General features: G+C 61.0%; 2 protein-coding genes across 2 annotated transcripts; both read right to left on the bottom strand.

Moving 5' to 3' along the window:
* Positions 1-1,074: 1,074 nt before the first annotated feature.
* Positions 1,075-20,457, bottom strand: MED24 (mediator complex subunit 24). Its single transcript, XM_065651302.1, has 26 exons — positions 20,389-20,457; positions 20,041-20,179; positions 17,228-17,310; positions 16,697-16,735; positions 15,154-15,227; positions 13,818-14,041; positions 13,179-13,290; positions 12,529-12,679; positions 12,226-12,339; positions 12,036-12,083; positions 11,637-11,719; positions 10,820-10,906; positions 10,421-10,532; positions 9,808-9,950; positions 8,811-8,848; positions 8,076-8,158; positions 6,453-6,631; positions 5,853-5,952; positions 5,552-5,727; positions 5,212-5,476; positions 4,507-4,688; positions 4,131-4,224; positions 3,702-3,801; positions 2,146-2,223; positions 1,549-1,697; positions 1,075-1,414 (listed from the first exon to the last, which is right to left on the bottom strand). Exons 2-26 carry the CDS (start codon positions 20,168-20,170, stop codon positions 1,298-1,300), a joined length of 2,961 nt encoding a protein of 986 aa, XP_065507374.1. The 5' UTR covers positions 20,171-20,179; positions 20,389-20,457; the 3' UTR covers positions 1,075-1,297.
* A 1,361-nt stretch (positions 20,458-21,818) lies between these two features.
* Positions 21,819-22,541, bottom strand: LOC135997899 (uncharacterized). The gene is made up of 2 exons (XM_065650819.1): positions 22,097-22,541; positions 21,819-21,988 (listed from the first exon to the last, which is right to left on the bottom strand). The coding sequence occupies exons 1-2, from the start codon at positions 22,539-22,541 to the stop codon at positions 21,819-21,821; spliced, it is 615 nt and encodes a 204-aa protein (XP_065506891.1).
* Positions 22,542-24,793: the final 2,252 nt, after the last annotated feature.

Raw genomic sequence — 24,793 nt, 5'->3', positions numbered from 1 at the left:
GGGTGTTTGGCCACCCCGGGCTGACCCCACTTCCTCCCCCGGGTCCCGTGTTCATGTCCTGTGACCATCAGCATCCTGAACTGGTCCCCGTTCCTGCCTCTCTCTGATGTCCCAGCCCTGGGAAGGGGCAGGCACGAGGCTGCAGCCCCATCATCCCATCCCGGACCATCACCACTGTCCCGAGCCGCTGCTGCTTTTTGGCTGCACACTCCATCTGCAGCGCCTCCCGGGAGAGCAAATGCAGAGAAAGCATCGCTGCTTCCTTATCGGCGCTTACAGGAAACCCCGTCTCCCACTCCAGCCCTTTCCTGTAAGGTGAAGCACCGGGTGCGGGGCTGCCGCCGGCAAATATTGACAGAGCTGAAAAGGCCGAGAGCGCCAGGTCCTGCTCTTTGCTCCGAGCTACCGGTAAAGAGCCGCGCCTGGGCAAGCACTGAGCGCTGCGGCAGGGCAGCCCTTGCCCCGCTGTGTGCAGCAGCCCCGTGTCCCACTATCCATCTGTCCTTGCACTGGGAGACACCTCCCGGCTGCCTTGTCCCCGGCCAGCACCGACCCAAACCCCTGGCACCGCTCCGGGGCCTCCCTGTGCCACCTCTGCCCCCAAAACACTCATTTTGAAGTCCCAAAACCAGCAGCTGTGAACCTCACTCATGCTGGGGGGGCAGGAGGGACAGCTCAGCCCCCGGGACGTGGCAGAGACCGGGCTCAGCGCCGTGGCACCCTGCGGAGAAGGGGGGTGCCCAGCTCCACCGCTTCCCCCTTTCTCGTGAGTCAAGCAGAAAACATAAATGAAAGGAGGGGAGGCGAAGCCACCCCAGCCCTGCCACCCCCTCAGGGTCGGGGTTTTGTGACAGTGACAGGGATTCACCGCCGAAGCAGCTGACCGGGTGCCGGGACAGCCCCGGTGAGAAGCCGCTCCCGGCGTGGTGCTGGCGTGGCCGCGGTTACACAGTGGCCGGTGGGTGCCCATGGCCGGGGACACGGGGTGAACTCACGCTCACGGGGAGGAATTTCCAACAAGAATTTTCATGCCGTTTCAGCACAGCAGGAAACCAAAGAGAAATGAGGCAAAGCCTGGTTCTACAAAAAAACTGAAATAATTATAGAAAAAAAGCCAGGGGGCTTGTTTTAGTCTCTGACAGCCCAACACGAGGTGCTGAAGGAGGCTGAATGCAGAGGGAAGGAGCCTGTGGTGACAGAGCAGCTGTCCCCAGCGTCCCCATCCCAGCACCCAGGTTCTGGTGGGGTCACACAGCCCGGCCGCCCTCTCCTGCGTGGCAGGAGGGAGACATCCCGCTCACAGCGCGGCGATGGCCTTGGCGGCAACACGGCGGCCCAGGGGCAGGCTGAGATCTGTGATGGCCAGGACGATTTTAGGACTGGACATGGTGGAGACTTTCACCAGCTCTGAAACCTGCCCAGAGAGAGGAGAAACACAGTAGAGTCACAATGGTGCTGGAGACAGGAGAGCAGGCAGCGGGACTCCCCGGGATGTGTCCGTCTGTCCCGTGGGACCAGGGAGGAGGATCTCGCGGCTGTGGGACTTACCATGGTGAAGGGCATGAACTGGAGGATGCTGCCGCGGCTGCCCTGCTCCAGACAGTCCACACACTCCTCCATGAACCACTGGACAAACTGGGTGTGGGTCCCAGCGGTCTTGGCCCCCAGGATGGAGGAGATGAGCAAGAAGAGGTTTGCTGAAATGAAATGAAAGACCTTGAGGTGCTGGAGCGAGTTGAGAGAAGGGAACGGAGCTGGGGAAGAGGCTGGAGCACAAGTGTGATGGGAGCGGCTGAGGGAGCTGGGGGGATTTAGGTTGGATCTTGGGAACAATTTCTTCCCCAAAGGGCTATCGGGCATTGAAACAGGCTGCCCAGGGCAGTGGTGGAGTCACCATCCCTGGAGGAGTTGGATAGACGGAGATGAGGTTCTCAGGGACATGGGGCAGTGCCAGGGGTGGGGGAACGGTTGGACTCAATCTTGAGGGGCTTTTCCAACCAACATGATTCTGTGATTCTATGGTGTGGAGACAGGGAAATATCAAAAGCCAGTCGGGTTCAGGGGACAGGTCCCAACTACTGTCTCAACACAGTTAATCCAACCCCAGGGCCGGGTCCCAGCACCGGGTACCCCCCCGGGATTTACCGAGCACCCTGTTCAGTGGGTCCCTCATGCTGACGGTGTGAAGCTGGGAGGCGGAGAGCGAGGTGCTCATGGAGCGATCTGTTGGGGAGGAGAACAGGCGTCAGGCTGGAATGGTCTCTGCCTCGGTCACCATCCCACTCTGTTGCGGTGCCAGCAGCTGGAACAGTTCCCCACACACCCGGGGACACACGCAGCAGCCCGGGGAGGGCTCCGCACGCTGCCCCAGGGCTGTGACACTTCGCTCTTGCACAAGCCGGCTTTATTCGGAGTCCGACCAAGATTAACGACATCCCCGGAGCGTGAGCGAGCCCGTGAGCTGTGCCTCCCCGCCGGGGTTTAATTGCAGCAGTGACTCGGCCCTGACGCTGCGCGAGGGCACGAGCGGTGTCACGCGATGCCACGAAGCACAAAGGAGGGGAATGACTTCTCGGCCAAGGCGAAGCGACGCGCACATCCCAGTGCAGCAGGCAGGGCGGAGCGAGCCAGATGTTCCCCAGCTGCACAGCAGCATGAAAATTTCACTCTCAGGGTACAATTTAGGTGCTAGAGCTGAGGCAACGGACTAGGAGCGAATTTTAGACAAACCAAAAGGTGCACCTGTGGGACAACTGGGACATCTCCAGTCCGACAGGACAGGAGCCTCCTGGCAAGGCTCTTGTGCAGACCCAGAGTACACAACTACTGCCAAAAATCAGCAGGACCCACCTTGTGCTGCTCTGAGGATGCTCACAAAAAAGAAAAAAAGCCCTCCCACACTTTTCTCATGGAATCACATGAGTTACGTGGCCGCAGGAAGCGGCGTTTCCACATCAGGGCAGCGAACAGCCCAAAAAAAGTCCTGAATGTCACTGGAAAGAGGTGGAAGTGCCTCAAAAAGTTAAAAAAAGATAGTGAAATAAAGGGAAAAGCCCGTATTTCAACAATAACGAAACCAACAAAAACCACAGGTTGATGGCATGTGTTGAAAATTAATAAGTGAAGAGTAATTTAGGATAAGGGCATCAGGAGAAATAATGACTGAGGACTCCTGACTCACTGCCCAGGAGTGCAGACAATGTATGTGGGAGATGTGACAGGACCAGGGGCACGGACACCCCCCGGCACACCCGCCGGAGCTGCAGGGACTCATCAGCTGCGCTCGCTGCCTTGTTCACAAGAGTGGAATTTCGGGATTTAGCCACATCCACCAGGAATGTCACCTCCTGCCACTCGTGCTGCAGCACATCAGCCCCCCGGTCCCACACGGACTGTCTGGGGGTGACAGGGCTCTAAAAAATCCCCCCCGAGCCCCTCGTGCACAACACACTGGGTTGGGTGGCAACGTCACGGGAGGAACATCTGACCTCAGCTCCTTTCCAAAGCTGTTCCAATCAGACCAATCAAGAGCTTTGACCTTTTCTAAGCGCAAAGGCTTCACAAGAACTCAGCAAAACACACTTGAGCGCTCTAAATCTTCACCTGAGCGGCTTGTGACAAGAAGTGGTTTTGTGCCAATACACATTTCACACCCCAAAAGGAGCGGCGAGGCGGGACGGTGCCCCCCTGTCCGCACTTACTGGGGCTGGAGAGGATGTTGGCATCTTCCTCGTTGGAGCTGAGCAGGCGCATGAGCTTGGAGGGCTGTGTGTCATCCAGCGGGAACAGGCTGATGTAATCCTGGGGGAAAAAGGGGTTTAGCTCCGCTCTTGGGAGGGATCCCAGCCCCCCTCCCCATGGCCAATGGCCCCCCCTGGGCTCTGCACAGCCCCACGGTCCAGAACTACGATCTCCTCTCACCCAGAGCATCCCAGCCTGGGCCAACCCCATTCAGACCGTCTCATTCCAAATCCCCTTCCCCAGAGAAAAAGGCAAAAAACCATATTTTAAGGTCAAAGGACCTCAGCCAGCCCTGAGCACCCAGGTAGGGAGCCTGGTCTCTGCTGCTCCTGCCACCATCACCTCCTCGAGCACAGAGACCCCCCAACCAAACCCCATGTTGTACCCACCTCAATGTCCTCTCGGTGCCTCTTCTTCTGTCGGGCGGACGCTTGGCCCTTGTTGTGGGAGGAGTAGGAGCTCAGGGCACACCAGACGGAGAGCCTGGGGACAGAGCAGGGACACGGCCAGCTGCTGCCAGCCCGCCCCAGTGACTGTGTGCAAGCAAGGGGGGGCCATGGAATCACAGAATGTCCTGAGTTGGAATGGACCCACAAGTATCATCGAGTCCAACTCCTGTCCCTTCACAGGACAACCCCAAATTCACACCATGTGTCTGAGGATGTTGTCCAAAGATGGCAGAGTCCAGAGCGCGTGTCGGGACGGAGCATCTCCTCATCCCCACCTGCCCCAAACAAGAGGGTGCTCATGGGTCTGGGGTCTTACTTGGCCAAGGCTTTTCCTGGTGGGTCCATGAGCATGTGCCACTTGGAGGAGTCGGTCAGCAGGTTGGGAAGGATGTGACCCAGCAGGGTCAGCGTCAGCTGCTGCATGTCCAGGCAGAAGATGGCATAGAGCAGCTCGACGGCCCGCAGCGTGTGCTCCTTCCGTGTCTCCTTCAGCAGCTCCTGCGAGGTGGAGGGCAGGGCTGAGGGACACACGGGCACGGCTGGGCCTGTCCCGCTCGCATCCAACACCAGCCCAGTACAACCAGGACTCCTGAGCACTGGGAGCATGAGCTGGACTCCCAGTTCCATCCTCAACACCCAGCCATGGTGCTGGGATTCGCAGCCACCTGCCTCACAGAATCACAGAGTTGCGGGGTGGTTGTGGTTGCAGGGCTTTCTGTAGATCCTCAGCCCAGCCCTGCTCACGCGGGGTCACCAGAGCAGATCACACAGGTCGGGCCAGGCAGGCTTGAATGTCTCCAGAGAAGGAGACTCCACACCCGCTCTGGGCAGCCTGGTCCAGGCTCTGGCACCTCCCAGCAAAGAAGTTTCTCCTCATGTTCACGTGGACCCTCCTGTGTTTCAGTCTGTGCCCGTTGCCCCTCACCCTGACGTTGGGCACCACTGAACAGAGTCTGGTCCATCCTCTGACACCCACCCTGAGATATTTATCTCATCAATAAGATCCTCCTCCACCCCATACCTTGACCAGGTTGTTGCAGAACCAGTAGACACCTCCCATGTGCAACAGGGTGTCGAAGATGTGGATGGAGCGACTGTCGACCCAGCCCTTCTCCAGCACCTTGGTGAACATGCTTGTTAGCACCTCCTTGATGGGCTTCTTGGGGGGCAGGAGGTTCCAGTAGGGAATAGTGTCCATCCCCGTGGAGGGGAACTTGATCTGTGTGGCCGTCTGCTGCAGGACGTCCGCACACATGTGCTCCAGGATGGAGCTCATGATCACCACGCTGCAGCAGAGAGAGATGGGCTCACGCAGGCCCCGGGAAGCAGAGGAACGACAGGCACAGTGAGCTAGGACTCACCGCTCGTTGTAGAACTGCAGCGTGTTCTCGCTGTGCAGGGGGGTGGCCAACTGGCGGATCATCTGCAGGGACTTCTCGCGCTCGTCCAAGCCCAGCATGCGGACGTGGGCCACCAGCCAGGCTACGGCGCACACCACCATGCTGCACACCTTCCCCTTGATGTTGTCCGTGATTTTCTAGAGAAGGAGATGGGAAGTGGGGGTGGATGAGCACAGAAACGTAGGGATGCACAGGCTTCACCCCAGCATCACTGCCCAGGGCTGTGGGTCCCAATTACAGGGTCCAAACCCGCCAGCCCCACCTGGATGGACTCGAAGGTGAGGACACCGTTCTCCCAGGCGTTGAGGATCTCCAGGATGGCGGCTGAGATGCTCAGACACGCCTCATGCCACTTCATCTGCCTGCCAAGGAGAGAGAGGCCAAGGGGAGGTCAGGCACTCATTCACAGCAACCATGGGGCCAGGGAGGATCATAGAACCATAGAATGGTTTGGGATGAAGGGACATCTGCACCAGCTCAGGTTGCTCAGAGCCCCGTCCAGCCTGACCTGGGATGTCTCCAGGGATGGGGCATCCACCACCTCTCTGGCCAACCTGGGCCAGGCTCTCACCACGCTCAGGGGCAAAAATTCCTTCCTCATGTCCAGCCTGAATCTCCCCTCCTTTAGTTTAAAACCATCACTCCTTGTCCTGTCGCTACAGGCCTTGCGAAAGAGTCTGTTCCCTCTTTCTTTTAAGTACGGAAAGGCCGCAATAAGGTCTCCCTGGAGCCTTCTCTTCTCCAGGCTGAACACACTCAACTCTCAGCCTGTCCTCCCAGCAGAGCTGTTCCATCCCCTTGATCATTTGTGTGGCCCCGTTCTGTGGTGGCCGCTCCCTTCCCGCTCAAGCCGAGCTCTTACACCAGCTTCATCTCGGAGGAGTTGTTGAGAAGGGCAACCAGGGACTCCACCTTGGTGGAGTCAGGGCGGAAGCAGGGGTGGTCGGGGTTCAGGATCTTCCCCTCCTCGGGCATGCAGGTCAGCATCCAGGTCTCAAAGAAGGGCACCTCGCCCGGCGGGCTCGACTCTGACAGGATCACCTGCAAGGGAACCAGCCCGGGGTCTGTCACGCGGTCTGTGCCCCGCAGGGACCCTGCTGGGGACCCCCACCCTGGGGTCAGACCCCCCACCCTGGGGCATTCATGGCCAGGGGAGCAGCGCCGCCCTGTGGCCTGCACAGAAAGGCAGGCACTGGTCAGCCCCCAGTAAGGCACTGGTTTCCAGTCTGTGGGCTGTGGTTTGTCTCCTCCAGCAGAGGATTCCCCCCAGAGGACAACAGCCCATCTCAGATGGGGACACCAGCCCAGGACCAGCCCTGCGGGGCTGCGAGCACAGCAGTGGTGTCACCGTGTCCTGCCCACAAAGCGTCACTTGTCCTCCACCCTGCTCAGGGTTCCCCAGCAATAACTGCCCCACAGCTCTGTGGGGTCGGGGCGCACGGCCCAGCTGGGAGGGCTCCCCGGGGGGGGTACACAAGCTGGGAATCCTACACGCCCCCTTCTCCCTTCAGCTCGTTGTCACCCAAGGGACACTATTTTTGTCAGAAAAAAAAAAAAAAAAGAAAAAGAAAAGTTTTGCACAGCTGTTCAGCAGCAGCTGGTCAGGGAAGTCGCTGCAGGCGGGAGCGGGGGGATGAGATCTCACCAGACAGCCCCGGGCACGTCCGCTCCGAGCTGCCTCCAGCCAGGACCCTCCCTCCCCAGGCCCCCCCGCCCGCCTTTCGCTCCCGCTCAGCCTTCCCAGCGTTTCGGTATCGTTTCGCCTCCCAACACACACAGATGTCGAAACCTGGAAAGTTTTCACACAACCCAAGTGCTGTTTCCTGAGCGGGGCTTCAAGTTCCTACTCTCTCTGGGGAGGGGCTGATGCTCGGCCTGGCTGCATGTGGCCCCCCCCAGTCCAGCCAGCGACAAAACAGAGGGAAAAAGCTGGGGGAAAGCTGGGAAAAAGCTGGGAAAAGTCCAGTGAGATCAGAGCCAGCCCGGAGAGGGTGCGGAGGCAGAGTTCACACTGATATCGCAGTACTGTAGAGGCAGGCAGCAGCCACCCCTGCGCCATCGCCGGGCACGGACAGACCCTGCAATGGAGCTGGGGAAGGAGCACAAGTGTGATGGGAGCGGCTGAGGGAGCTGGGGGGTTCAGCGAGGAAACGGCCTCAAGTTGCGCCGGGGAGGCTGAGGTTGGATCTTGGGAACAATTTCTTCCCCAAAGGGCTGTGGGGCATTGGAACAGGCTGCCCAGGGCAGTGGTGGAGTCACCATCCCTGGAGGAGTTGGACAGACAGAGATGAGGTTCTCAGGAGATGGGGCAGTGCCAGGGTGGGGTTATGCTTGGACTCCATGATCTGGAGGGGCTTTTCCAACCAAAATGATTCTGTGATTCTATGCAGGGACAGATTTCTACCTGCACCAGGTGAAAGGCACCGGGCAGTGCTGGTGAGGACAGTGGCAAAGTCAGCGCCCCAGCCCCTCCAAGGACACTCACCTCTGAGCCGTAGGTCTGGGCCACGTGGCACAGCATGAGGAAGGAGATGTCGAAGAGCAGGGCCCGAACTGGGGCTCCTTTGGCTTGGGAAGAAGAAACAAAGAGTTTGGGGATCTCCAGCCTTGGCAAGAGGAAGCAGGCAGGAGCCCTGCAAGATGGGGGGGCAGGACCCTGCTTCCCCCAGGCAGCTTTTCTAACCCCCAAGTGCTTGTGTGCAAACAAGGGCTACAGGGGATACAGCAACTGCTTCCCCTCCACCCCACACGCCTCCCCTCGAGCCGCCAAAGCAGCTTTTCAGCAGCCCCAGAGCATCCCCCGTGCCGTGGAAGGTCAGAGAGCTCAGTGAGTTTCATCACACGCAAATGCAGAGTCCTTATCTCGGGCTCAGTGCTGACACATCACCCCTTCCAGGGAGGGAGCCAGGGCAGGGCCGGCCCCGAGGGGCCCCGTGGGCTGTGCCGGGGAGCGGGAGCTCTGTCCCCCATGCAGGGAACACCCCACATTTGGGATGCACACGCATGTGCCACGCGTGAGGGCGAGGGCAGCGGGTCCCCGGGACACAGATCCCTGCTGGCACCCGGCCACATGCCCCCAGCCGGGCCCAGCACAGCTCAGCTCTTCCTGGCGCCAAAGCCAGTCCCAACTTAATCCAGTTAGGCCCCACAGTGTCCCAGTACGTGGCGGCGGGGGGAGCACTGCTCGAACCACCCCACACACAGACACACAGGCACTTACAGCCTTCTCCAGTGATGTGTTTCGTGAACTCGTTCAGCCTAGATGAAGAGAGAGCCACAGGGAAGTGTTAGCACCATGTGAAACCTCTTGCTGTCCCCCAGACAGGGGGCTGCCCCTGCCCGCAGACCCCTCCCTGCACCACATCCAGCTCCGTGCCCTGCACTGAGGGACCCAGCCCGGCTCCGCAGACACCCCCCAGCATGGCAGGGACGAGCAGGGACGAGCCGCCTCCTCTCTCTGCTTCTCTGCAGCAAAACAGGTCCAGCAATGCTGTACTCTCCCCCACACCCAGCCAGCCCGGCGTTTGAGCACCATCCTCTCGCCAGAGCCGGTTCTGCCCAGCTGCGCAGGGATTTATGAGCACGGCCTTCACCCCCGAACTGAGCGAGCGCCAGCTGGGCTGGTGTAGTTAGAGCTGCCCCAGGCTCCATGCTTGAGAAAGGACATGGGGCAAGACATGAGGAAGAATTTTTTGCCCCTGAGGGTGGTGAGAGCCTGGCCCAGGTTGGCCAGAGAGGTGGTGGATGCCCCATCCCTGGAGACATCCCAGGCCAGGCTGGACGGGGCTCTGAGCAACCTGAGCTGGTGCAGATGTCCCTGCTCATGGCAGGGGTGGCACTGAGAGAGCTGGGAAGGTCCTTTCCAACCCAAACCATTCTGTGATTCTACAATTCTATCACGCAGTCCCACGTGTGCTGGTGCATGTGCTCTAACCAGGACATGCGTGTCTGGGGACCAAAGGTGCACACACAGCGAGCACCCTGGATCTGAGGCTGCGTTGGCACTTTCAAGTTCTCTTAATACCCTTAAACCAACCTGACTTCCATTCTCTGCCCTGCTCACACAGAAGCTGTGGGGTGCAGCCCCGCCTCGATCCCAGCCCTCCCCAGGGCTCTGCGCTGCAGAGACCAGAGCCTGCGGAAAAGCTTTGGGGGGCTGCCTGTTCACCCCAGCCTTGCTCATCCCCAGGAATGGTGTTGTCCAGGTGGATACTCACTTGATGAACTTCCGAGCAAAGGATTTCAGTTTGCCCGTCGCTGCTGCTGCTGCCAGCAGCAAGTCCAGGCTCTTCCCAGACAGCATGTGACCCAAGACCCCCAGCAAACCCTCGGGGGACGTGGAGTGATCCGCATCCATGGTCTACAAAAAAAGAATCATAGAATCATTTTGGTTGGAAAAAGACCCTCAAGATCATTGAGTCCACCCATAACCCACCCCTGGCACTGCCCCATGTCCCTGAGAACCTCATCTCCATCTGTTCAACCCCTCCAGGGATGGTGACTCCACCACTGCCCTGGGCAGCCTGTTCCAATGCCTGACAGCCCTTTTCGGGAAGAAATTGTTCCCAAGATCCAATCTAAACCCCCTCCGGTCCCTCAGCTGCTCCCATCACACTTGTCCTCCAGCCCCTTCCCTTCTCTGAACTCACTCCAGAACCTCAAAGTCTTTCTTGTTGTGAAGGGCCCAAAACTGACCTTAGGATTTGTAGTGATTCTATGATTACAGGAGCAGATCTGGCACCTCCCAACTCCCTCAGCTGCCTGGTGAAGCTGCTGCTGCTGGAAATGGGCTCTGGGGCTGAGCCCAGATGGCTGCAGGGGGGGACTCACCTTCAGGATGTTGGTGACAGTCGGTTCGGCCCTCAGGATGAGCCCCGGGTTCGGCTGGATGTTGGCGTTCTCTGCCGATTTCAAGTGCGGAGCATGTTCTCTGTCCGCTTGCCTGAGGGATCCACAACAGGGGACCCCTTAGCAGGAATCTGTCACCATGTCCCGCTCCTCCCTGCCCCTCAGCCACCTCCCACCCACCTCCACCATTGGCACCCCCCAGCTGCTGCTTCAAGAGGACAGACTTTGTCACAGTCTGTCCCCAAAAGCAAAGCCACATCCCCCCGGGCCGCAGTGTCCCAGCTGCAGGACAGACAGTGGCATCACAGCTGGTCCTTTATGCTCCCCCCACAAGGACAGCAAGACAAGGTGCTCCAACCCAAATTTTTGAGGAGGCTGTACCGTTTCTCACTCAGGTTTTCCATGTTGGCCTCCGACAGCAGCCCCTGCTTGCTGCACTCCTGCAGGAGCAGACTCATGCAGTTACAGCTGGAAAAGAGAAGAGAATGTTAGCCTGAGGGACAGCATTCCTGGAGCATTTTTCTGGAGCATCCTTCTGCTGAGGAAAGGCTGAGAGAGCTGGGGCTGTTCCGCTGGAGAAGAGAAGCTGAGAAGGATCTGATCAATGGGATCAATATCTCAGGGTGGGTGTCAGAGGATGGACCAGACTCTGTTCAGTGGTGCCCAACGCCAGGGTGAGGGGCAACGAGCACAGACTGAAACACAGGAGGCTCCATGTGAACATGAGGAGAAACTTCTTTCCTTTGCGGTGCCACAGCCTGGACCAGGCTGCCCAGAGCTGGTGTGGAGTCTCCTTCTCTGAGACATTCAGACCCGCCTGGACCGACTTGTGTGATTTGCTCTGGTGACCCTGCGTGAGCAGGGCTGGGCTGGGGATCTACAGGGGTCTCTCCAACCACAACTACCCTGGGATTTGTGATTCTGTGATTCCTGCTGCCCCAGGCAGTGCTGCAGGGTAGGGGGATTCCTGGGTTGCCCTCCTGGCTCTGCTCCCACCACCCACCACCACATGAATCAGCTAGCAGACACTCACTGCCTCGCTGATTTGGCAGCACTAGATCCTCAGGAAGAAGAAACTGAATAAGAAACTAAAATAAGTGTTGCCAGGAGCTGCCCTGTCATCCTGCATCGGGGCTCCCCACAAAGAGGACAGGGTTGGAGAGGCCACAGGTCAGCCCTGGGCACAGCAAGGACCCACTTGCATCGCTGATCTGCTTTGTCGAGGAGAGGGGTCAGCTTCAGCAGGAACTCGAAGGCGCTGTTCACATCCTCGGTGAAGTCCTGCCGTACAAGAAAAGACAAGCACTCAGCTCGGAGTGCTGCCGACATGAGCCCACCTTCCCCTCCCATGCTGCCTCGTCTATCAGAGGAAGGTTGTTGGGACATGGACCATCAGAGCCCAGAGACAGGGCTCTGAGCAACCTGATCTGAGTGAAGATGTCCCTGCTCATGGCAGGGGTTGGACTTGATGAGCTGTGAAGGTCCTTTCCAACCCAAACTATTTGATGATCCTACGGCCACCATCATCGTGACAAACACACCTCACTTGTGCACACAACGTGGCACACAGTTCCAACCGACAGCCCTCAACACTCACCTTCTCCCCTTGGGGATACTTCTTGAGTTTAACCAGGACCTGGGGGATCTGAAAGACACAGGGCACGGCTGTGACTGAGTGAGGCAGAGCCCACTCTGCAGCCAGGCCCTCCCACGGGGACTCTGTCCCCTCGCCTCCCACTCCGCAGGGTCCTTCCAGTGTCACAGGGAGCCGTGGGGCTGGGCCCTACCTTCAGGAAGGTGAACGCTGTCCACTTCAGCTCCTCCGTGCCCTCTGGGGACTCAATGAGCCCCACAAAACAGGCTTTCCAGATCTCCAGTATGAAGAGCGGGGAGGGGATGCGCTGCAGGGTACACAGACAAAATTCCCCTAGTGCAAATAAAGCAACTCCCCGAAACCGCAGGCAAACCCTGAACCCCCTGCTAAGGTGTTAATGGGCTCCCACTGCTCCCCAGGCTCAGCATAGGGAGGTCCCCAGTCCCACAGCCCCCAGGGCAACCCTGAGCAGGAGAACAAGCTGTCACTTCTGTACCTGCATTCTCTTCACCATCATCAGCTGCTCCACCAGCAGCTGGGTCTCTCCCGTGAGGTTCATGGTCCCCTCCAGCAGCACCACGGCGTGCACGGTGGGGAAACCAGTCTTGTTCAGCTGCTCGGAGTGCACCGAGAGCATGGTGGGGATGCTGGGTGGGAAAGGACAGCACAGGGTCACTGGAGCCTTGCAAGGATAGATCCTTGCTCCTCCTGTCCCATTCTCACTTTCTGGTCAAGCCCCAGACCTTTGCTGTCCTGCATCTCCCCGGGACAGGACAGTTCGTAGCCCCAGTGCCCTGCAGAGGAGCCTTTGGGGGACAGTCAAGCCCCCCGCGCCACAGCCATGGCCCTGGGAGCGGCTCTGGGGACAATCTGGAGCAGGGACAGCAGCTCTGTTGCGACCAGAGCAGCTGGGTGATGGCAAGAGGCCCCAGGGCTGCTGGAAGAGCAACCTCTGGGTAAGACTCTTTTGCAGCAAGTCACCGCTAGCCCTGTCCCCTCTCCTACCCCAGGGCCGGGGTCCAAGCTGGGGAGGGACAGGGAAGCAGAGAACCAGCATGAGGGGACGCAGGAGGCTCCCAGCCCCCAGCGCAGGGCTCAGACCCATTTTTTCATCCCCTGAGCCCACAGACAGCAGTACAAAACTACCTCTTGATGAGGGAGATGCAGTCGTCAGCCTGGCTTCGCAGCGGGGAGTTGCTGAGGCTGCTCAGGTTCTCCCCCAGCTTGACAAGGGATTGCTCCACGGTGCTCCAGGAGGCTGGGGAGGGAGGGCAGGCGCTCAGCGGGGGGACAGTGACACGCCGAGAAGCCGGGCAGGCAGCACAGAGAGTCTGCCAAGGCTGGGGACCCGCGGTGAGCTGAATTCAGTGCACCTCTGCAAACCTAAGCCAAGGGTCTGCGTGTCACCCAGCAGCTCCCACTTCGGGCCTGGCACAGGCTCCTGGCCAGACGCGGGCATGGAGCGGAGGTGCGGGGCTGTGCCAGGCACGCTGGTGGAACACGGGCCCCACCGCGTGCCCAGGAACAGCTCCCGCAGCCTTTGCATTAATTCTGCTCCTCTTCCGAGGAGGGGAGGGGGCAGAGGGTGGCACGGAGCCAGGGAGGAGACAGCTACAGCAACAGGGCTGGAAGATGGATGGGCTTGGAGCCGCAGGGACAATGCGGCAGGAGCCGGGCAGGGGGAAGGGAGAGGTGACAATGACATCTCCCCAGGGCCAGCAGGAAGCCCCGGCAGTAGCCACGGGCAGAGCGTTGCCCTGGGGAAGGGCAGGGGCAGCCACGCACACGTCTCCTCCAGCTTGGCGATGTGGATCAGGGCACGGTTCTTGGTGCTGCCAAGCATCTTCTCCAGCCGCTCCAGACACATCTTCAGCTGATTCTCGGCCGCCGCCTGCTCCAGCGTCTCCTTCACCTTCTCAGCGTAGAAGGCCGCGCAGCGCAGGAGCCAGTTGAGGGCACTCATCAACGCCCGGCAGAGCCCGATGCACTCCTCAGCTTTGCCGTGGCAGCTGGGAAGGAGAAAAAAACGGGACTGTGCTCACTGTGGGCTGGGCTGCTGCCTCTGGGGAAACTGAGGCAGGGACACAGGGATCCAAACCCACATCCCGAGCTCCCAGCCCATGTGCTCGCCGGCTCTTGGCTCCTCTGTCACAGATCCCACCATGCTCAGCCCACCAGCATCCATCCCGCTGTGCCAGGGGAAATAAAGCCTCCCCAGCGCGGCCTCCTCTCTGACCACTCTACTACAGGGAAACTTTCCAAGCCTCTAATCAAATTATCTTGCTAAGAGAGGCTCAGCATCGATCAATGTGCTGCAAGAGGTGAACGCTTTCCCCTCCTGATGCACAAATCATTGCAGCCAGAAGTTTTGATCAAATTAAGCAGAGGATGAGATTAGGCAAGGGCTGGATTAAGCAGCCAGCTCTGCAGCAACATCTGTGACTAGTGCATATTCATCGCTGCTGCTTCATTTCATCTAATTGAAGAGCTGCTACCTTCAGCCTTCCTTCTCCTCCCGCTGCTCCTTGCCACACGCTCTCTGCTCCAGCCTCCCAGCAGAGGCTGTCAAGGGTTAACAGGAAGATTTCTGAGCTTTCTAAATAAGTTTTTGTGGCCTGAATTGTCTGGGCTCCCTTGGGTCCTGCAACACCAGCGGAAGAGCATGAAGCAAAACAAGGCAGCTGCCTGGGGCAGCGCAGGCAGGACGGCGAGTGCTGGCAGATGGCGACACCATAGCCAGGGCCTTGGGAAGCTGCAGAAGCCACACAAGAGAAATTAAATGCTCTGAGGGAACAGAAAACCTCAGGCCACAGGGCTTACGCCCACCTGTGTCTGCCTGAGCCGGGCAGGAATATCACAGCAGAGGCGTTTAGCCCAGTACAGGTGGGTTTCTTGCAGCTTCTCACAAAGCTGGTGGGGTTTTGGTCTCACTCTGTGCTGGCATTCGTGTGGCAGCCCAGCCTGGAGCAGCTGGAGGGGGAATGGACGTGGAGCTGGAGGGGGAACGTGCCTCTCCCTGCTGAGATTAGTACCTGGGCTCGGCCAGGCCCCCCCAGCTCCCAGTACCACCCGCGGTACCGCCCGGGGCTGAGGCAGCCGGGCTGGAAGGGCCACACGGTACCTGAGGCGGTCGCAGAACATGTCCATGATCTCCAGCAGTGACTGGACACACAGATCCCGGGAAAAGTCATCAAACTAGAGCAAGGGAACAAGAAAGGATTTCAGATGGGAGCTGCCAGGCCCCAAAAACCAATGCAACCCCTTCCTCTGTGCGCTGTGCCGGGCGCTGCCGGCCACGAGACGCTCGCCCTGGCAGCTGCCCAACAGCCACTCCAACGAGAATTAGGTCAGGGCTGTCAGACGGTCGTGTCCTGCCCTCCCAGGGTTGCGGGAGGCAACCGGGCCACGGCGGCGAGGACAAGGCTGAGTTTTCTCGGCAGCGGTGGCCTGAGCTCCGCTCTGTGGCAGTGGCCCGGTGCCAGCCCCCGTGCCCACCCCCGGCTCAGCACGGGCTGGCAGCATGTGCCAACAGCCTGGCTGGCCGCGGGGCCGGCGGGCAGCAGAAGTGCAGCTCCCCGCCTCCCGGCAGAGCAGATGGGCCACCCCGCCGGGCCGGAGCTTGCCCGCGGGTCTGCTCTGCGCCCACGCTGCTCTGAAGGAGGAAAACTCAGCTCTCAAGGTCAGCTCTCTGCCTGCCCGGCTGGAACGGGCAGTGATGCACGAGCAGGGGGATGGTGATGAGCCTGCGCTGCTTGGAACCAACTCGCCACGGTGCTCAACGTCAGCCGGCCATACGCTGGCTCTGCCCTCCCCTGGGAGCGCGACCACCCCCCCGGATCGGTGCTGTGCCCCGCTGGAGAGGTCCCCACCCTCACCAGGGCTTGGGGCACATTTAGGGCACAGCTCCGAGCTCAGCCTGTGTCACCCCAAAATAACACCGGCATCGCGAGGCTGCCAGCGCCTTTCTCCCCCCGTCCCCCAGTAACCACAAGGAGTGGGGAGGTGAGAAATTCTTCTCCCTTAAATCGTTCACCCTTAAATTTTCTCCCTTAAATTCTTCTCCCTTCAGATCAGAGCTCGCCCTGACAAAGCAAGTGCCCAGGGAGGGTGGGGGGCCTGACGCAGCTCAGGAGGAGCTACTGCTCCCCATGGAGCAGCCCTAGACGCCAAGCAGAGGGCTCATCCCCATTGCAGCAGCACGGGGACACCGAGCAGCCGTGGGAAGCTGCAGTGGCCGCGGCTCGGGCGCTGGCAGCCCTCCCTCGTGAGCAGCGTTGCTTTTCCATCGCCAGCTCCGGATCCCCACGGTGCTGCCAGCGCCGCCAGCCCCAGAGGGACGTGGTTTCCGGCAGCCGGGGTGTGGCTTATGCGCCCGGGGCTGTGGGGCAGGAGCCTGCCAGGCCCCACACAACGGAGGAACGAGGCTTTTACACCCGTGGAAGTCCCCAACACCAGAGCGGGACCGGGCAGGCACAGCAGCAGCCTGTCCCCAGCAGGACACAGAAGGACTCGGGCACTAATCTGTGCTGTCTGACCACTGCTGACTCAGCAGATGATGTCATTTTCCACTTGACCTATATTCGGTGAGAGTTTTGGGGAGGGAAATGGATATGCGGGTCATAGGTAAAGAGAAAAACCTCCGGCAGCACCTGTCAGAGCCGTACCTTGCTGATGGCCGTCAGGACCGTGGAATAAGACACCATCTACAAGGAAAAAAAAAAAACCACAAAACCAAAACGAGCGTGGTGCAGCAGCGTGTCAGCGGGTGATGTTTGCCAGCGTGGTGCTGGTTGCTGAGGAACGGCAAGGTCAGGGCACGGTCCCGCTGCCTGTCACCGCAGACTGGGCCGGGGCACTGACCCAGCACAAATCCAAACAGACATTTTTAGGTGATTGCTGATTCGTTTTGCACAAACTTCAGGCGGTATTAAACGCTGCGCTAAGGAAGAGCAGAGCTCACGGCAAGCACAGAGGCTCTCAAAGAACAAGGATTTCCATCCCGCGTGCAGCCAGGCGATGGGCAGAGGGTGTTTACAGAAACATCCCCGCCTGGGGCAGGTGCTGAGCCCTCCACTGCACACCTGAGCCCAGGAGAGGCACAGATGGGAGATTTGGGGTGTCTGCCTGCCACCCGCCTGCTAACTGGGGCCATGAGGTGACACTGGCAGTGTCTGCAGCACGAGGAGTGTCATTACCTGGGAGCTGATAGCGTATTTCAGGTAGGACAAGATGAGTGGGTTGGGTGACGGCCCAATCATGGCCTGTTCAAGAAGAGCCTCTGCAAGGGAAGGAGAGGGACCAGGTCAGCACGTAAACGGTGTGGGGACATGGAGACACACGCACGCTTTGCCCTCAGAGAATCATTTTGGTTGGAAAAGACCCTCAAGATCATCGAGTCCAACTGTTCCCCCACCCCTGGCACTGCCCCATGTCCCTGAGAACCTCATCTCTGTCTGTCCAACCCCTCCAGGGATGGTGACTCCACCACCGCCCTGGGCAGCCTGTTCCAATGCCCCATAGCCCTTTGAGGAAGAAATTGTTCCCCAGATCCAACATCAACCTCCCCTGGTGCAACTTGAGGCTGTTTCCTCACTGAATCCCCAGCTCCCTCAGCCGCTCCCATCACACTTGTGCTCCAGCCCCTTCCCCAGGTCCGTTCCCTTCTCTGAACTCGCTTCAGCCCCTCAAGGGCTTTCTTGGCATGAGGGGCCCAAAACTGACCCCAGGATTCGAGGTTTGGGCTCGCCAGTGCCCAGCACAGGGGAAAACCTGGCAAACTGTGCCAACCGCAGCATCGCGCTTCCCTGAAATCAACAGAATCCCACAACTTTCTAATCCCCGATGGCAAAAGTCGGTAAATAATTCAGGCAGCGTAAGCAGCCTCCTGCTAACTCAGCTCTCCACGGGCACCCAGGCCCCCAAAAAAGTGCCTGCCGCTCTCTGAACACGTTCCCCTCCCTCGCTCCCACGTCCTGCCCAGGAGCTTCTCACATCCTTGCACTCTTGGGGCTGAACTCGGGGCAAACAGCCCCTCTCAGCAGGGCCCAGCCCGGCACGTCTGGCTCTCCCTGCCGCCGGCTGCCAGCCCGTGGCTGCTGCAGGGGCTCTGCCCGTCCTATCTGCTCAGTCAAGCCTTTAATTGACCACTTGAACTATGGCAGAGTGCAGAAAGCACCTCCCAAAAGCAAGCCCTGGGCTGTGGTACGGGCTCTTAGTAGGTCAAAGCACCCAGATGCAAGAGGGGGCAGCGGCTGTTCGGGAAATCATCGCCCCAAAGACGAGGAGGAGCAGAAACCGTCGCCAGATCCTGACCGCGGGAGCAGGAGACTCCCTGGATCTTGCTCGAAGGCTGAGAGCACGGCCAAAAGCGTCTCAGCTCGAGGACAGAAGGCTGATGGCAGCCTTTCCCCTCCCCATCTAATCAGGGAGCTTCAACACGAGCCAGCCGCACGCTGTGACCCACCGCAGACGTGTCAGCACGGATTTGCCGGGCACTGCCACGATCTTGCCGGCCTGTGCCAGCTTTTCCTCTTTTGTAGTTGAAATCTGAAAGGCAGGAGCTTGGGAAAGGGACAGTCCTAGGGCTGTGGCAAGGGTGAGAGTGATCATCACAGCCATTAGGGCCTCGGGAACAGCTTCCCTATGTGCCCACAACAACCCTCGCGCTGCCCAGGACGGTGTCGGTGTCACATCCTCCTTTTTAAGCTCCTTTTTGCAGCGGGGTAGAAAGGGACCTGGCTCCTTCCCCCCTTGCAGGAGGGCTGCCCCCCAGTGAACCCTGGGCTGCCAAGTCTTTCCCTGGCTACAGAGAGAGGGGGACAAACCCGGTCTGAGGAGCTGGTTTGACAAAACCCACCCTCACAGGTCAGACATTGCCAGAAAAAACACTGGTGGGACAGAGGGAGGAAAAAAAGACCCGTCTGAAAAAGGTTTCCCCCTCGGTGGGTGAAGAGCGCTGCTGCCTCTGCCAGGGCTATTTCCCTTTAAATCCCTCGGTGCAGCAATCCTTGAGCAGCGCTCGGTTTATTTACTCAGGGTTCGCAAACACACACTTGCTGTACAGGGAAAAAAAAAAGAAGATCGAGCAACAAGTTTCTATAATTGGCACAAAAGCCTGGCAAATCTTTAAACCGAGGGGCTCAGCAGGTACCAGCATTTGGCAGGATTTGTGTCAAACGCCCTTGAATAAGGGTGGGAGAAGAAACTCCAATAACCAGGGGTGGGAAGCAGCCTTCGGAGCAGCACCTGGCTCCTTCGCAGCGCTTTCCGCTCCTTTGGCCGGGCACATTGACGAGGCAGACAGCATCATTATCCCCTCTCGGTGGGGGAAACTGAGGGAGCTGGCAGGAACCTGCGTGTGGCCGGGTGGTGAGTGGTGCTGGGATAGAGTTGGGGTTGTTCAGCCTAGAGAAGAAAAGGCTCCGGGAAGACCTTGCTGCGGCCTTTTAGTACCTAAGGGGACTTACAAGAAAGCTGGAGAGGGACTTTTTACAAGAACGTGTAGTAAGGGGATGAGGAGTGATGGCTTTCAACTGAAAGATGGGAGATTTAGGTTGGATACAAGGAAGAAATTCTTCCCCCTGAGGGTGGTGAGGCCCTGGAACAGGCTGCCCAGGGAAGCTGTGGATTCCCCATCCCTGGAAGCGTTCAGGGTGAGGTTGGACAGAGCTTTGAGCCCCTGGTCTAGTGGAAGGTGTCCCTGCCCATTGCGAGGCGTTGGAACTGGACAATCATTAAGGTCCTTTCCAACCCAAACCATTCTGTGATTCCACGACCCCAGAGCTCTGCGCCAGCAGCATTTCAGCACGTATCACTGCAGCGACCCCACCACAGGCTGAGCTTTAGGCCAGCTTCAGCTCTGGCACCAGGCAACAGGTCCACCAAAGCCAAAAGCCCCATCCCTGCACCCCTGTGCTGCCCCCAGCCCCATATCCCTTCCAGCCCTACATCTCCCCCAGCCCCACATCCCCCCCAGGCCCACATCCCCCCCAGGCCCACATCCCCACACCTGCCAGGTTGAGAATATCCCAGGTGGCTCCACGGGGGAAGAACTTTTTCATGTTGATGGCCCACTGGTAGTCGCTCCAGCGCTCCTTCCAGGCCTGCAGGATGGCCTGCTTCAGGTTCACCACCTTCATGGCCGCGACCTGCCAAGGGAAGGGCGCTCAGGGCAAGGCTGACAGGTTTTTGGGGAGCGGGGGGAAGGACTCCTGACCCCTCCCCGCCGGGGAAAGGCAGAGCGGCTGAGAGGCCCAACGGCTCCTGAGGAAAGGGGAAGCCTGAGCCCTCCCGGGGCGTTGGGGGGGACCCCAGGGTCGGCCCCCGCACCGATCCCGCCCGTCCCCGCCGCCCTCACCTTCCCCCGGCTCCGCTAAGGCCGCCGAACTCTTCCCTCAGCGCCTGGGCACCGCCATGATGGCACCCGCCAGCAAGCCGGGCGCTGATTGGGTGCTGAGGAGAGGCGAGGCGCGGGGGCTGCTGGGAGATGTAGTTCGGAGTGGGGCGGGGCGCAGGGGCTGCTGGGAGTTGTAGTGCGGGGCGGGGCGGGGCGCAAAGAGGGCGCGAGCGCGGGTGTGCAAATCCGCGGGTGTGCAAATCCGCGGGTGTGCAAATCCGCGGGTGTGCAAATCCACGCGTGTGCAAAGGCGTAGGAGTGCAAGCATGGTGTGTGCAAACGCGTGGGTGTGCAAATGCGTGACTGTGAAACGCGGTGCATGCAAAGGCATGTCTGTGCAAAGGCGTGGCTATGTAAACGAGGTGCGTGCAAAGGTGTGGTTGTGCAAACAGAGTGTGAAGGGTGTGGCTGTGCAAATGAATGGGTGTGCAAACGCGGTGTGAAAGGTGTGGTGGTGCAAAGGGATGGGTGTGCAAACAGAGTGTGAAAGGCGTGGCTGTGGAAAGGCGTGGGTGTGCAAAGGAATGGGCGTGCAAACAGGGTGTGAAAGGTATGGCAGGACAAAGGCATGTGTGTGCAAACACTGTGAGAGGCATGGCTGTGCAAAGGAATGGGTGTGCAAACACAGCCTGAAAGTGGTGGCTGTGCAAAGGCATGGACGTGCAAACATGGTGCATGCAAAGGGGTGTGTGCAAAGACATGGGTGTGCAAACACGGTGCATGCAAATAGTTGGGGGTGCAAAGGTGTGGGGGTGCAAATGCACGGCTGTGCAAAGGCAAGTTTGTGCAAACATGGTGTGTGGAGAGGCATGGGCATGTCAACATGGGAATGTGTGTGTGTGCACAGGACGGTGTGCGCGTGCCCGGGTGTGTGCCCAGATGCATGTGTGTGCATGTGCACGCACACGCGTGAGCACGGGTGTGCACACAGCATGGGAGCGTGCAAACACGGGCGTGCAAACATGGGCGTGCCCAGGGGAGCGGGTGTGGATGCAGGTGTGTGTGTGCACACATGTGCCTGGGGGTGTGTGTGTGTGCGTGCGTGCTGCACACGCATGTGCATGGGTGTGCACACAGACACGCGTGTGCTCATGCGTATATGTGTGCAGACACCCACGGGCAAGCGTGCACAGACACCCGTGCATGTGTGGACACACAGATGTGCACAGATGTGCCCGCGGACACGTGTGTGTGTGCACACGTGAACCAGCCATGGGGCTGGGCCCCCCCCATGCGGTACCAGCAGCTAAAAATATTCCCAACGGTTGCCTCGAGCCATCGCCACGGCAACGGGAGGATGGGGAGCGGGGCTGGGGGGGGCGGCGGCCCCTCAGCACCCCCCACCCACTGTCCCCAACCCCCCCCTCCACTCGGGGGGGCTCAGAGGCCCCTTAATTCCCCGGTGAATCATTCATGGGGCCGGGGCGCTGCAAATCCCCCCGCGCCGGGGCCGGGATTAGGCGGGCGAGCGGCGGCCGAGGGGCCCCGGCAGCGCGGGGGGGCCCATTCATGAGGAGGGATTTCCTGTGCCGGGGTGGGGGGGGGGTCCCGCTCTCCGCAGCTGCCGGGGGCAGAACCGGAGACCGCGGGAGGGGTCCGAGGGGGGAGTGGGCCAGTGGTGCCCCCCTTGGATAACACCCCCCCATGGCAAAGCACCCCCAAACCGGACCTGGGCGGGGCGGGGGGGGGGGTGGGATGCGCTCAGGGGGTCCCAGCCCCCCCGGGCCGGCGCGGGGGGAGGGCGTCGAGGCTCCGGTCCCGGCCTTGGCAGGACGCCCCGGCCCAGCTGCCTCCAGCCCCGGGGCCGGGGGGGCCGGAAGGGGCCGCGGCCGTTCCCAGCGCCGGGGGCAGGCGGGGGGCGAGCGGGAGGGGGGGCCGGCGCGGGGGCTTCCCCTTCCCGCGGGGTAACCGGGGCAGCCGGTGCCGGTCAGTGTGGGGGGGACACTTGGGCGGTTCCCACCCGCCTCCACCGGTGTTTGAGGGGGTGTGAAGGATTCGATTCCCAGGAGAGGCTCCCAGAGGGAAGGCGGGGGAGGGGGGGACACACAGCCTGGGGTGGGGGACGCCCCCACGGGGCCACCTGGCCCCCCAGCTGGTGGCAGGCGCTGCCCCATGAGGGCATCCAGTGATGGGGATGCAGGCGCTGGGCTGCACCCAGTGTCACTCCCTTCCCGGGGGGTGCGGGGGTCTCCGGGGGGGCCCAGCTCGGCCGCGCTGCTGGGCTCGGGCTATATATAGCGGCTCCGCGCCGCAGAGCAGCGGGATGAATTTTAATGAGCTTGTTCCGGCCGACTGCATCGAGCGACATGGCCCCTCCATGCTCCTTGTCCCCCCAGCCCGGGGTCTGCTGCAGGGCATAGGGTCTCCAACGTGCCCCGCAGGCACAAAGAGGCTTGGGGGTGGCACTGGGGGCAACTCACAGGCTCATAGCAGGGGCCGGGGGACAGGCCATGGGTGGGAGAGGTGCCCATCCACAGCCCAGGGGGGTTGCAGTGAACCCCAGGCCTGCCTCAGTTTCCCCCTGGGAATGGAGGGTGCTGGAGGGCAGCGGGCGGGGGAATCTGGGGACACAGCACTGTGCTGAGGTGGCCGAGCCCAGCAGGCCGGGGGGGGACAAGCTCAGCCCCGGCCTTATCGCGGGCAGACGGCGTTGCGGGGGGGCAGCCGCAGACGCGCCGTGTTTGCCGAGGATAAAGTGTACGGTACAGGCGGGGGCCGGGCCGGGAGTGCCACCCCCCCTGCTCCTGCCCCTGCCACGCTGGCGCCCCAGCTGCCACCAGCCGTGGGGCTGGGGGGCCCGGGGTGCTGCAGGGACAAGGAGTGCCATGGGGACCGTGGGACCAGGGGGTCCAGGGGGGCCACAGAGACCACAGGGCTGTGGGAACCAGGGGCAGCACAGGGACCAGGGGACCACAGGGACCAGGGGGGCCATAGGGACCGCAGGGTTGTGGGTGCAGCACACCCACCAGCAGCCCAGGCTGTCGTTCTGCCCGCCCAGCCCTGGGGTGGAGGCTGAGGTTCCATCCCCTGGGTACCTCATCCTCTGGGTACCCCCATCCCCTGGGTACACCCATCCGCTGGGTACCACCATCCCCTAGGTAGCACTGTCCCCTTGCTGTCCCCATCCCTTGGGTACCACCGTGCCACTGGTACCACCGTCTCCTGGGTGCCACCATCCCCTGGGTAGCACCGTCCCCTTGCTGTCTCCATCCTCTGAGCACTACCATGCTCTGAGAGTCACTGTCCCCTGAGTAACCCCATCCCCTGGGTGCTTCTGTGCCCCAATTATCCCCATCCCCTGGGTACCACGCTCCCCTGGGGATCCCCTTGTCCCCTGGGTATCCATGTCCCCTGAGTGTCACCGCACTGTGTGTGCAGCCCAGGGAGGGGCGAGCCATGGATCCGGAGGGGGAGAGTGGCCAGGCCGAGCACCCCGGGGGTTCCAGGACCGAGTTGCGGTGCCCGGGGCGGGGGGGGGACACACGGCAACGGCCCTTTAAGCCCGGGCATGATGGGATGTGTAGTCCGAGGGGGGAGGGGGGCGCCTGGGCGCGGGGCATGCTGGGAAAGAGGTGGGGTGGGACGGGAGGGTTGGGGTGCTGCCGGGGGCACCCCAGGGAGCCCCCCCGCGCCCCCAGTGCAGGTTGCCACCCCTGGCCCCCCGGCCCGCCGCTCGGCGGGGTCCGGCTCCAGCCCCACAGCGGATCCTTGCCCCACAGCCCCCCCCAGCCCCACACCCCCTGGGGGGCGCAGGGGCAGCGCCCACCCGCCGTGCGGGGGCTGGGTGCCCCGTGGGGCCGCCGGGACCGGGTTCCCCCCGCCCGGGCCGGGTGTCTGCCGCCGCACCGGGGCCGGGCTGGGCACCTCGGGGGGCGGGTCTGGTCCCCACCCCGCGGGCACTGTCCCCACTCGCCGTGGGTGCTGTCCCCAGCTCCCCATGGGCACCATCTCCACCCCACCACGGGCACCGTCGCTGGGACCCTGTGGGCACTGTCCCCCGTCACCGTTGGCACTGCCACTGCGTCCCTGTGGGCACTGTCCCCAGTTCCCTGTGGGCACCATCCCCACCTTGTGATGGGCACCATCCCCGGGCCCCTGTGGGCACTGTCTCCAGCTCCCTGTGGGCACCATCCCCACCTTGTGATGGGCACCATCCCCGGGCCCCTGTGGGCACTGTCTCCAGCTCCCTGTGGGCACCATCCCCACCTTGTGATGGGCACCATCCCCGGGCCCCTGTGGGCACTGTCTCCAGCTCCACTTAGGTCCTGTCCCCAAACTCTGTGCGCGCTGTCCCCAATCCCCATTGTCGCTCTCGCTGCACTGTGGGCACCAGCCCCAGCCCCTTTGGCACCATCTCCACCTCACC

Source organism: Caloenas nicobarica, chromosome 24 (genome assembly GCF_036013445.1).
Source record: "Caloenas nicobarica isolate bCalNic1 chromosome 24, bCalNic1.hap1, whole genome shotgun sequence".
Taxonomy (NCBI): Eukaryota; Metazoa; Chordata; class Aves; order Columbiformes; family Columbidae; genus Caloenas; species Caloenas nicobarica.
The sequence above is the reverse complement of the archived record's forward strand: the minus strand, read 5'-3'. Positions and strand labels throughout refer to the sequence as shown.

Excerpts from the sequence above, each read along its gene's own strand:
- MED24 (XM_065651302.1), bottom strand. The coding sequence starts at position 20,170 with ATGAAGGTGGTGAACCTGAAGCAGGCCATCCTGCAGGCCTGGAAGGAG. Across the intron at positions 9,951-10,420 it reads CTGTCACCAACATCCTGAAG|ACCATGGATGCGGATCACTC; the intron begins GTGAGTCCCCCC and ends CTTTTTTTGTAG. Across the intron at positions 5,728-5,852 it reads TCACCTTCGAGTCCATCCAG|AAAATCACGGACAACATCAA; the intron begins GTGGGGCTGGCG and ends CTCCTTCTCTAG.
- LOC135997899 (XM_065650819.1), bottom strand. The coding sequence starts at position 22,541 with ATGGGGCAGCGCCTGCCACCAGCTGGGGGGCCAGGTGGCCCCGTGGGG. Across the intron at positions 21,989-22,096 it reads CCCCCCCCCGCCCCGCCCAG|CTGCGGAGAGCGGGACCCCC; the intron begins GTCCGGTTTGGG and ends TGCCCCCGGCAG.